At 36.1% G+C, this 13,804-nt stretch overlaps 1 protein-coding gene across 1 annotated transcript; it reads right to left on the bottom strand.

Annotated features, from left to right (window-relative positions):
- Positions 1-1,386: 1,386 nt before the first annotated feature.
- On the bottom strand, positions 1,387-10,536 carry LOC134745812 (putative inorganic phosphate cotransporter; the record flags this gene model as incomplete). The annotated part of the gene is made up of 11 exons (XM_063679902.1): positions 10,459-10,536; positions 10,092-10,376; positions 9,417-9,631; positions 8,374-8,512; positions 7,726-7,946; positions 6,761-6,910; positions 6,287-6,419; positions 6,078-6,196; positions 5,641-5,760; positions 1,739-1,856; positions 1,387-1,439 (listed from the first exon to the last, which is right to left on the bottom strand). Coding segments are annotated over exons 1-11 (1,620 nt in total), but the record flags the coding sequence as incomplete, so codon positions are not given.
- Between the last annotated feature and the right edge of the window lie 3,268 nt (positions 10,537-13,804).

The raw sequence follows: 13,804 nt of genomic DNA, 5'->3' as shown, positions 1-13,804 counted from the left end.
ATTTGACGCCATTCAGTTGGGCAATGTGTTTGATCAGAATATGTAGCAGTTGAAACGAGTTTAGTTGAAAACCCAAGCGATATTTTGTTAGTACATAAAATTGTGGTGGATATTATTTTTATGTTATCATTTCTGAAACAAAAAATGTGTGTGAAATGAAATATTGCCTTATAATGTGTAAAAAAAACTGATGATAGATTATTTCGCTTGCACCATGGTCTCCTAAAACCACACATTTTTTTTTTCCCTCAAATTTGTTGGTCGCTGGTCAATTATTTTCAGGTTCACAGATGTCATTGGTGGTCTTGTTTCTCATCGTTGTCTCGCAGCCATCTCTGGTTCAATTCGCACAGGTCAACTCTACTTGAAGGTCAAAGTTAGTTTCGCTCTGTCTCACTTTAATTATTCTTATATTTATTTATTTATTGCTTTTATAGTTAAGAGGGCGCTGGTGGCCTAGTGGTAAGAGCGTGCGACTTGCAATCCGGAGGTGGCGGGTTCAAACCCCGGCTCGTAATACCAATGAGTTCTTCGGAACTTATATACGAAATATAATTTGATATTTACCAGTCGCTTTTCGGTGAAGGAAAACATCGTGAGGAAACCGGACTAATCCCAATAAGACCTACGCCAATTCTTGGGATTAGTTGCCAAGCGGACCCCAGGCTCCCATGAGCCGTGGCAAAATGCCGGGATAACGCGAGGTAAATGATGATTGCTTTTATATATAGTTCTTGCAATTTGAGGCTAAAGCGTTCTATTATAATTACTCATACTCACTGAAAGTGAAACAACATTCTAATGTTCTGACACAAGAACTCTATACTAAGCTAACCAGCTGGTACCTACTCTGATCTCTGTAAACACTGTATTTATATTTAGGAAACTTAGTTCTTAAAGGAACTCTCAATACCACCTTACTTATTCTTTCTTGATACTCTTAACTTGTAACTACTATAGTTAGGTTAGGTTTATAAAACATTTTGTTTTTCTTACTAAAGGTAATGTTATATAAATGTTACTCATCTCTCACTGTGTTCTATATTCTAAAACATGAACATACGGTGTACATGGTCATACAGACGGTACCTATCCTTAGCTTATAGATATTGTTTTATCTTACTTTGATAGATCTTATAGTTTTAGAATATTCTTTCTAAGTAACGGCACACAAAGTTTACACTCTCTTAAGAAACTTATCTTTTAATTCATGCAAGGTTCAACAAAGGAATGCTGCATAGGTATTTCTCTCTGTTCTAAAATGAACGCTGTACTATTGCCTCTGCGAAGTACAAATACCTAAAACAATAGGTGTATAAAAAAAACAATGTACAGTATTTTAAAACATTAGATCCATATTTATTACATTCCATTTTGTTTCATTTTTTTTTCCATTAACGTTATTTCGATAGCTTTTTCGGCTTCAGCGTTTTCTTCATCTGAAATAATCATCAATTTATTATTTTATTAATATGACCGCTAATGTGCAGAACAATACAAATGCATCTATAAAATATAGTTCAGTATTTGCACAAAGACATAAAAAAAAACCATGTTATTACTATCATGTTCTCTCTCTCGTTAACCACATTTGCTCTGAATATAACGACATAAATTAAACGCTAGTATGATTGGTAGTTCATAAATTTTTTTAACATACACAACTAAATCTTTAAAATTGCTACAAGTAGTTAAAACAAAACATTGACAATAAATAGTTACTTGTTGATTAACGTACCATCGCTCTGGTCCCAAAGTTGCTTATCAGCAGACATGAAGAGGACAAAAACTGCATTGCAGATGGATATAATAGTAGCTATCACAAACAGGACAATGCGCCACTGATGCGGATCATACTAAAAACAGAAGATTTCACAAGGAAGTTATTCTATAACCAGGTTTTCTGATTGCGACTGCACTAGACTACATTACAGCAAAAAATATCATTAATACCTACTTACTGCATGTTTAAACATTAATATTCATTAATTCTTATTAAAACTTATAAAGTAGCCAAATTACAAAATTAAAATTTCAAATGGCTCTATAAATATGACTCAAAACTTTTTGATTTTACATAAAGTTTCATAATAAGTATTTCGTAAAGAATAACCAAACAGCAAACACCTCTCCGTTGGAATTACCTCACTCTGTGGCGGCAGACTAACTACAGATGAACAGAAACTCCGTTTTATTGACAAGGCAATGACGAAAAGTTCAATATGCTAGTATATTGTACCATGTAAAGTCAGCAGCAGAAGTTGCTAAGCGGGCGAGGTGTTCAAAATGATCTTGACGCGACGTTATTATTAAGAGAATAAGAGCGTATCAAGGTCATTTCGAACACCTCGCCCGCTTAGCAACTTCTGCTGCTGACTGTACCTACGGGTGCTTGTCAATTTCAGTAAATAACGAATTTTTCTTGAACTACGTTGCCATGGTTACACCAAAATATTTTAAATTGACTACCATTAAGGTGACAGTCCATTTCTGACCGCAGCTGCGCGACTGCACCGACACTACTGCAGCGGCCTGAACGCGTCGGTGTTATTGTCAATTTCCATAGTAAAATGAATGACGATATCGACTGCACGTAATATGGTGATTTTAACGTTTTCCCGACCGCAGCTGCACTACTGCTCCGACACGTCGGTGTTATTGTCAATTTCCATAGTAAAATGAATGACAAGACCGACCGCACGTAGCATGACCATTTTTGCGTATTTGGTGTATTATTGCAACTGCGGCTGCAGACCGCACGTCAAATCTGTCACCTGCACTGAAATGTCTTTGGTCACAGATATTAGTAGTTCTAAGCAAAGAGGATATAACCACTACGTTCTAAGGAGCTTATTACACCCACGGACAAAGAATCCCGATGGTACAGTCGCCATATATCGCAGATATATCGGGGCGGCCAAGGAGGTCACACATATCTAAACACGCCTTTATTGTCAAGGCGCTAGAGTGCATGTTCAGATATTTTTAGCACCTCGGTCGCTCCGATATATCCGATGGCGACTGTACCTACTGTAAACTTTTTTGCTAATCTATATTGAGCCCTAGGAGGATATAACAAAACGGAGTAGCCATTGGCATTCCCCTCTGTCGAAAATAGTCGGCCAATGGTCATACACAATGTATGGACTGACGTTTATCTGACATGGCTATTTTGACGTTACGTATACATTTGACGTTCCCCTCCCCCGCAAAAATTGGCAGACGTTTTTGTACCGCAAATTACAGACGTGGCGGCTCCGTTTGGTAATATCCTCCTAGATTGAGCCATGTCACAGAGCCAGTCAGGAAACTATAATGATAGGTCCGAAAAGAGAGCGTCAAATTCAGAAGTTAACTATAGTCTGGCAAACACTTCGAGCAACACCGGCTTCCGACACGTCGGAAGGGAGGAGCCCAAGCGATATCTTACCGTACAAATCGTTCTGCCATTTTTTACGGAGGAAAACGTGCACACAGTCGCACTTCTCACTCACTACTTACAAAATCCAATCTCTAATGATGACACAAATACATAGAAAATGACACACGTCAAAGACAAGTCTTGCACACCTCGATCTCTTTATAATAAAGAGCGCATTACACAATTATTGTGTGCAACACGAGGTGTGTGTTGTACGTACCGCGCTGGTTGTATGCATGCACAATTGATCTTGTACCTCGACAGAGGGGAAATAGTGCGAATGCCGACTCCCTTCCGTGTTGCTCGAAGGGCAAACCAAATCTGTCAGTAAATAAGAACAACCGAAAATCTACTCATCCATTTCCTTTGGGTGCTATAGTATACTAGCCCAAGACAAAGATAGTATATGATTCTCTCTGTCTGTTTCAATTGAGACAGTCCCTATATTTTCCTATGTGATTTTTTTAACATTTCATGATAAATTCATTATATAAACTGTTCTTATATTTTTTCGTAGTTTTGCGAAGATAGCCATAAGGCCTATAAGCTCGACAGGGCACGAGCGATAGAGAGGCAAATAGAATACCGAATATTCGGCAAAGTGGCCGAATACCGAATAGTTGCGAATATTCCTGGCAACTCTAGTCGTAATATCACAGTATAGTTGGTCATCTAATGTTTGAAATGAGACAGTCCTTTGACAAACTATAATTATATAATGTCGTTTATGGTGACACTTTCTCATTTTGTCATTGCAAAGCCATTCCTGAGCTAAATAAAAGAAGCAATCATTAATTTTTATTACAAGGGGCAAAGATGTTGTTTAATATCTCATGGTATTGATACCCAAACGTACGAAAGGATACAAAATTGAACTACGAGAGAAGCGAATGCTTTAAAATTTAGAATATTGACAGTTGCGGGGATCTCAAGGCATGAGGGTTAAACAAACTTTGTTACAGTGCAACACGTAATTTTTCATTACACCAACACGAGGAAACCATTTATTATTCAAATTAATTTATTAAAAGTTCTTTCTATCGGCCAAGGTGAGGGAAATAGCTTAAGGATTTCTTGTCTCGCCCGTCAAGTTTTATATGGATGGTGCGGTCATATCATGAAGAGTGGGACACCTGCAACACGAGAGGAATTATAAGATTTAAATTTGTGTTTCAGTTTGAAATACGAAACTGGACAATATGAAGTGTAAATTGCGCAATTACTTATAGCTCTTACAAATTATTTTATTCATCATACTTCATTGTTAGGTACCTAAAGAAAGTAAAATTGGCTTAATATGAATACTTAGAAAGATAAATCTGTAATACTTTGCTAATACGGAACGACTGTCTGCCCACCATTGGATAATTTATTGTTACGTGTCGCATCGCCATCTCCGGAACCCACGAATCACTGCAGAAATCAATGAAAGACCTGATAAAGAGCCTACCTGGCATGGTTTTGAGGGGACGTTTATCACAGACTTCTAAATCCAGCCGCACGTTTCTGACGGCCGAGTAAGTACCTATACTTGATGCAGGTGGATTAAGTAGTATATATCACGAACTACATGAGTCCCGTTTGCGTCGGCTTGCTGTGTGCGGTGGTCACGCATTCAGGCAAGAGGATGGGGAAGAAAATTTCACAATGTGATCTTACCTTAATGTTAAGAATAATATTTTTCTTCTGCATTAATTTCATTTGAGGAATTTGGTTTTATTTCGTCAATTATTAAGTCTCATTCAATGTTGAATTGCTTTTCATTTAATCGGCAATATTCCCTGAATAAACGATCACCATTAAATATCAGATTTTATATTAATATTGCGTAGCTGCCTTCGTCGGACTCTGACTATTGTACTATTGTAGTAAGGCAAACTGGTCTTCTTTTTCATGTAACATGTAGCATAATCGTCACTCGCTTCTTCTCGTAAAAAATACAAAACTAAAATAAGTATTTTATTTGTACGTCTGACATTATATGACTTGACATTGACAAGCCATCAACGAACGCTGTCGCGACTGCACGCCGCAACAGCAGCAGTCGTGCTGCTACAGTAGTGCTGGACCGCGTAACGTCGCAACTGCAGTGCAGCGGCAGTCACAAATGGACAGTCACCTTTATGAACTTACAGCATACAGATATTAAGTGCAATAGACACTAAAACGATTTCCGTACTATGCAGTGTCCGCCTTGTGACGAGAAACGAGAAACTTACCGCATCGATGACCACGTTAGATACAAGAACGGGCAGAAAGGTGATGCCTATTGTTGAAAAGGTATTGCCAGTGGCCATCAAAGAACCGCTGTAGTTAGGTGACAAGTCTATAAAGTTAACCTGAAAATATAAAATAAGAATTTTGGTTTTCCTCAAGTCTCAACTATCTGGCTTATTTTATTATTCTCATGTTCAAATTTGACAATTTCATTTAGGTCAACACTGAGTTTGCCAAATTTCATAAAAACTGGTCTTCACTCGATCGAAGAGAGCAGCTATTCTTTGATTGCGAACAATGTTTTTCTGTCCACCATTCAAGGAAACTCTTTATTTCAGTTTATAGAAAGGACGTAAATTTGACAAAGTATATGGCAAGAAAGAAAATGTGAAGAAAGGAATAACATTTGATAAGTTTATCGTGGTAAGATTTATCTTACCATCCATCCAGAGTGAATGCCTGCAGTCAGTGCCACTGCCATAATTAACATTAACACCGCTAGTCCACTATTGTGTATGAAAGAAACTGACACCAGACACACTGCTGGACCCCAATGAGCTGCACAAAATAAGAAAAAAATGTACACGTCAATATGATCAGTAAATTTGTAATTGCAGAAAATCTTATATCGAAGAAAACATGACGTACCAAAACTGTTGCACACCTTACGCGCATTTTTAGTTGAGAGATAGCCCCTGTTGATGCAGAAGTCAGAAAAGACTCCGAAGCCAATATTTGCGAAAGAACTCGCTATATAAGGCAGTGAGGATAGAAGTCCACTCTGTTATAGAAACATAAACGTTAAACACTAAGTATACTTAAACATAAGGGATATATAAACATATAGTATACTTTTGACCTACTGGCTTTCAACCTCCATATTAAGTATTACCTCAGATCATAAAAAGGTACTTAATTCCTATATCTATAAGCATTACCAAGAAAAGCTAATTATCGCTTGATTAAAGTTAAATATAGGCTATATTCATACAAAAAAACGAAAAATACAAGACATTGTATGAACATAGAAAAGCTGGCAGGGATTTGTAGAGATTATATTCACGATTATCACTCTAAATGGCGAATGTTAAGTGATAAAAATTTGTATACCTAAGTACTTACATCTTTGACGTTAAAGCCGAGTATATAATGCATGTATGATGGTAATTGAGTAAAAAGAAAGACGAGACAGATCCCGGAAGAAGATTGAGTAATGAATGCAGACCAGACGGGTAACGATGTGAAGATACGTTTCCAAGGTGCCTTGGCAGTCTAAAACAATAAATGTCTCATGGTAACATCGGTGCTGCGAGTGAATGAACAGTATACATAGATTGTCATGGACATAAGAAAAAGAAGTACATAATAGACATATGCTTGTTTGCCGATGCAACGTATCAACTATTTTGAGGGTAAAGATATAGTTACGGGCCTTAATTAACTTATTAAAATTGACGACCGGTCTAGCCTATTAGTGGGTTAGTGACCCTGCCTATGAATCCGATGGTCTTGGATTCGAATCCCGGTAAGGGCATTTATTTGTGTGATGAGCACAGATATTTATTTGTTCCTGAGTCATGGATGTTTTCTATGTATTTAAGTACTTGTATATTCTATATAATCGTTGTCTGAGTACCCACAACACAAGCCTTCTTGAGCTTACCGTGGGACTTAGTCAATTTGTGTAAGAATGACCCTTTAATATTTATTTATTTATTAAAATTATTTTAAACGGGTTACTCACGTATTAGTAAGTCGAATAAACGCTCGACCTAAAGCTGTTACGATCCAATTTTCGAAGATCATGCCAGGAGTCAGGAGGAGGAAAAGTAGGAGGAGGTGGTCAGAAGGGAGGCTCTTGACCAGGAAAGGCGGTGCTCCATGTAGAAAATCCTCGAAAATAGGATCGAAACATGTCGAGCGTTAATCGACTTAATAACACGTGGGTAACCTGTTAAAAATAAATTTTAATATGTTCGAGTCTCACGGCAGTTTTCTAATTAACTTATTTGAGCATAGCTAGTATCCATTACATAGGAGGTTGCATAATTATCTGCAGGACTGGATTTTAAGTAGTTCTTAATCACCTTTTTCTTTACGCCATCATCAATCTTGCCCAAAATGAAATTTTTCTCATCCTCGCTGATAGTCTTGTGAAGATCAGGGCTGGCAGCGCCGAAGACAGTTAACATAAGACAAGCCGCTATACACAAAGCGCCTGTGATCCAGAAGGTGCTCGGCCACCCTGCAGAAGTATTGGCCAATAACCCTGCTATTTGAAAGGCAATCACTGTGCCTAATAAGGTTCCTGAAAATAAGAAGTGACTTTTGTTGTATTTGAAAAGTTCCAGGATTGCAGCTTCTAAATATCCACTATATCCACTATCCATATAAATATCCATATGCCCAGACACATGTACCCCACTTTAAAAAATAACGCATCACAACATAGTGTAAAACAAAGTCGTTTCCTGCTGTCTGTCCGTCCCTATGTATGCTTAGATCTTTAAAACTACGCAACGGATTTTGATGCGGTTTTTTCAGTAGATAGAGTGATTCAAGAGGAAGGTTTATATGTATAATGCATCAGCATTGCACCCGTGTGAAGCCTGGGCGGGTCGCTAGTTATGTAATAATTAACGAAATGCAAACAGGAGAAAAAAATGGTTCAAATCGTATCATCAATTGTATGTATATATTTTTAAGAGAACTAATATAAATATAATTTATCTTACCAGTGTATACAAAACTGCTAATAGTGGCTTTCTCACTGACAGGGACCCATTTGGCTAGAAGGCAGTGAGCACTTGGGTATAGACCAGCTTGGCTTAATCCTTGGATGACTCGACAACAGTACACGGCCTTCCAGCCACCCTGAATTATATTTTTTTAATACGTTAGCGCTGAGTGAGTAGGTACTTGTCATCAAGCACAGTTGTTATCAGGAAAAGTTTAGTTCACAAGTTCAAACTTATTTTGTATGCCGTGCATGATAGTGCATTGAGAATGTTACATATTAATCTCTCATGCAGAAAAACCACTGTCTCTTGGAATGACATTACTAATAATGACATTTCAAAGTTTAGTAATGACATTCCAGTACCTCCCCAACACTTGTCAATATTCTACATGATTACTAGTCACGGGTGGTTTAAACTGTTGTTTTCCTAACCGTTTGACTTAGTTGCGTAATGTTGTAGAGTAGGCCTCGAACTAATAATGACATTTCAACGTTTTGTCATTACCAAACATGTCATTACATTCCATTAACTCCCCTTACACTTGAGGCACGGGTAGTTTACATTGTTATTTTCCTAACCGTTTGATTTAGTTGCGTAATGTTGTAGAGTATGCCTCGAAGAACCAAAACCTTTAATTACAGGCCACACACTCCTAGCTCACCGTGACCGTGGCTCTATCTTGCCATTTGGGCAGTAATTAAAAACTGTATTCAACATTTTTTTTATCTATATCAAGACACTGCGATCTTACTTTATCTAAAGTACTAGATATCCTTTTTATCTTTAAAATTGATAATGTAATCGATACAGGTAATATTTATTATATAACCAGATATAGGGAATGTCTGTAATTAAAAGCAGAAAAAAAAAATGAATGTAACAGTAATGACACAATGCTTTTGAAGATATTTGAATGCAGTTTATTTCCCTTTTACTTCCTTAGACTAGGGTAACTATTACGAAAGAAAGTGGTTAAGATTTTGCTGATTAAAATATAAGGGATCTTTTGGTATTTTTTTCTAATAAAAATATCTTACCCAAACAGCAACGGACGGAGTCGCTAAAGTTACTATTCCATTTATCAGCAGACTTATCTGAAGTGGCAACTTCCCACCGAAACGTTGACAGATCATGCCGGTGGGAAACATGGCGATGGCATACCCCACGAAGAAAGCACCCAAGATCAATTCATGTATAGGTTTTGACCAGTCGTACGTCTGGAAGGTGGTGTTAAAACTTAAAACTTTCCGATCTTATAACTATTAAGTACTTTGAATGTGAATCAAGTCATAGAAATTTAAAATATTAATTGGTAATGTTTGTAAGATGTTAAAACTATTATGCAACATAATAAATAATAAAATGTTTATTTATTTAGATAACAAGATCCATTTTGTTAGTATTCTACAAACTAAAACCTAAAAACTATGTTAGTATTCGTAACTCACTAATGACAACGTATTTTTAATTAAGTGTTGCATTATTGAGCACTCATTCCTTACAGCTATTGTCTTCAGGAGGCTGTTCGGCCTGTCACGTATTCTGTTCAGAAGCGATGCCACCTTTTTCCGCAGCAGAGCATTGAAACTGTCTACGCGTGCTTCCGCGAACATGGTCCACCCACAGTGCAGCCGAGTACAGCGAAGTGCAGTATGCTCTAAAAGCGTAGTTTTGACTGCAGCTGTACACCGCGCGAATCTGCTGATAGGTACTTACCCGATAAACATTCCCTAATATGCTGCCTTCATTACTACTGTTTGAAACATGTATTTCATGACCAGCGTCAGTGATATTAAAATCCAAAGCATCAGTTGTATTTAGTTCTGTTTCATTTGCTTCCAGAACTGTCATATTAAATGAAGATTTTTCATTGGTCATCGCTACTATGGTGACTCCTAGGTGGGTTCTTGCCATATAACCAACCAACATGCAGATAAAGAGAATTACGGCTTGAACATGACGGATTCCATAGCCGTAAGAAGGTACATGGGTTTCTTCTGAAAATATAATGTATATACTTAAATACAACACTTCAAGGAATCTCCTATTTTGCAGATAATTAAAATTAATAAAACTGACCATTTTCACTTATCACATCATTTACTGGCACTTTCCCGTAAAGTTGGTTCTTTTTCGTGTTCGCCATTTAAAAAAAAATTGTCTTGCAATTCGCAATAGATCTTTGTTCACCTACAGTATAAATATATGCACGAGGAAATCAATCTGAGGCAAAGAATGTCGACATAGCGCTAAACAGATGCGGAAGTTTGCCTAAAAACAAATATCATATCATCATCATCATCATCATATCAGCCGAAAGACGTCCACTGCTGGACATAGGCCTCCCCCAGGGATCTCCACAACGACCGGTCTTGCGCTGCTCTCATCCATGGGCTCCCCGCGACCTTAACCAGATCGTCGGACCATTCCGAGTATATATATTATGCATGTATATATATATATATACGAAGTAAGTACCTACTCATACTTTGGGTCAACTTGTTGATAACAGGATATCAAAACTATCAGGCATTGCAAAAAAATATTGGTTTAATATAAACAAACAATATACAGAAAAAACTAGTAACTTTAGTGTTTGATTTGTCCCAAAGATGTGAGCAATCTTCTCACTTCGCAAGCGTACTCACGATATGCTGTATCAGTAGACCATTCTATTGCGCAAATGGTGGATCCTGGCATCTCCGCCGTCACTTAAAATCTTATAAAATAATCACTGTCTCAAAATGATTTAAAGTGATTGATGGTAATAAAAAAAGTTAATTTTGGTCTCACGTCTAACTTTAGTACCTTACGCTTTGTCAGTCGTGACCGTTACTACTTCTCCGGGCTCTATACTAATGGCCCACAATAAATACGTATGTATCAAATATCTAATGTTATCCATCCGCCACACGGTGGGCTGGATGGCTCGAAAAGAGGACATTCGCACTTTTTTCAGAAAATCATTTTTTGAAAAATGCTATCCAATAGAGAATTATATGAGGAACAATAAATGTGGTATACATTTTTGCGAAATAAGGCATATTGACAGCAGAAAAAAATAAAGTCTGTTTTTTTTGTAAGGGACCCAAAAATAGGTATCTTGTTTCTCAGAAACTATTAGAGTTCCCGTCTTCTACCTTTCAAGACTTTGTTTTTCTACTTTTATAGAGTAAGAAACGATAAGCAGATTTTCTATTCAGGTGCTGTTTTTTTTTTTTAGTCCAGTAAAAGTTAACACATTTTCGATTTTTTCGTTTATGTCTTTTTTGGGTTTTTACATTATATTTCGATAGTTAAAAGTAAAAATGATAATAACACATAGTATATGTAACGTTTATTAAGTTATAAAAAAATCCTAAGTACATTTTTTACATTTTTCATACAACTAAAAAGAAATAATCTAATGTTTTACAATAGACACATGTCATTTAAAATAAACAATAAACAACAAAAAGTAATATGGTTATGGTATAATAATTACGATACATAAATAACATTTCTTAAAAAAATACATATACCTAAATACAAAAATTACTACACTTAGTGAAAAAGTTATTCATTGGTATTTTCTAACATTTCAAAAAGATTATATTCATGGTCGTCGCTCGTATTTTTTTCTATAATTAGTAATTCTAAAGCTTCGGGTGAGAGTTTTTTAGCTTTCTTAGTTAGTCGTGGCCTTAGAAGAGTTATTTGTGGATCAGAAGATATAAGAAAGTTGTGCAAAATATCTTCATTCGTCATGGTTCTGCTACATTTTCTAGCATGGTGTTCTCTCACATCTTTGTTCCTCGCTTCTGATGCTTCTTCTGATAATTTTCCAATTGGTAACATGCCGAAATGCTTAATTATGTCAGCCCCATGTCTTAAAAGCTTGTGTACGCTAGATGGCATATAATACCACGCGTATAACTCTTCACTTGTACACAAAACTGCAGTTTCACGACAATAGTCAGAAAATTTTGTTATATTTACATGTTCTCCAGAAGCAATCACTTGCAAAATTACATGAAATCGTTGAATCACATTGACATCGATTCCCGTATTACGGGCTGTGATTTCAGGGTTGGAGAAGAAGCGTCTGGCAGTGTTATCATCGTTTGTTGTTCCAGCTCCTTGCTTAACGACATCAATTAGTAATCCCAGTTCAGATTTAAATTCGTCTTGAATTAACACGCATTTACAATACAATAATCTTTAACTAAAGACATTATAAGATATACGTTTATGCAATAATTAAGTGGTGGCCTATTAGTTAAATCGTTATTTTAAATGAGTCTTATTTGACCATATTGTAAAATATAATTAACATTTTATGATTCATTTTGTTTTTGCGAATAATAATTGTTTCAAGATAAAAGAATACTCACTATTTCGTCTTCCATAAAATGATTGAGTTGTAAATAACTAACAACAAATTTGAACCAAAATCAACTGTTTCCCAAAAAAAAAGTAAAAATCGTCGCATCTGTAACTTGTTATTAATATTATAGAATTAAACTATCAAAAAATATTGTGGCATCCCAAAAAAGACATAAACGAAAAAATCGAAAATGTGTTAACTTTTACTGGACTAAAAAAAAAAACAGCACCTGAATAGAAAATCTGCTTATCGTTTCTTACTCTATAAAAGTAGAAAAACAAAGTCTTGAAAGGTAGAAGACGGGACCTCTAATAGTTTCTGAGAAACAAGATACCTATTTTTGGGTCCCATACAAAAAAAACAGACTTTATTTTTTTCTGCTGTCAATATGCCTTATTTCGCAAAAATGTATACCACATTTATTGTTCCTCATATAATTTTCTATTGGATAGCATTTTTCAAAAAATGATTTTCTGAAAAAAGTGCGAGTCCTCTTTTCGAGCCATCCAGCCCACCGTGCGCCATTAGCGTTATTAATAGCTTTTTGATATACTTAGTTTAATCATTTTCATCAAGCGATAATACTGATTTAATATGAATGCACTGATTATTCATTTATTGATATGATGATAGATTATTATATTATGTAATTTACTGTTTTAGTAATTTGGTATATTATACAATCATTTCCACGTATACGCAATGGATATGGGTAGTCCTTACAGCGTCATACCTTATTAATATTATCTAGTAACATATTTATAAACTGATGCGTTATCAGTTTGTTTCCATAAAAATATGTAAATAATCAAAACCATTTCTCATTTCGGATATAAGCAAGTAGTTTTTTCCGGTTTAGATCCAAAAGGCTCGGCTTTCAAATTCGAGTACTTACTTATTTATACAAAAAAATGCAGCAAGCTATGTGCTTTGTACGCATACTTTTTAGGTCCAGCCTTTCACCCATTTGCCACCCAGTGAAGAGTGCTGGCTAGTACTGTTATGTATTATGCGGTCATGTGAGCTTCTCATATTTGGCATGACAATTGATATTTTTAT

This window comes from Cydia strobilella, chromosome 12, assembly GCF_947568885.1.
Source record: "Cydia strobilella chromosome 12, ilCydStro3.1, whole genome shotgun sequence".
Taxonomy (NCBI): Eukaryota; Metazoa; Arthropoda; class Insecta; order Lepidoptera; family Tortricidae; genus Cydia; species Cydia strobilella.
The sequence above is the reverse complement of the archived record's forward strand: the minus strand, read 5'-3'. Positions and strand labels throughout refer to the sequence as shown.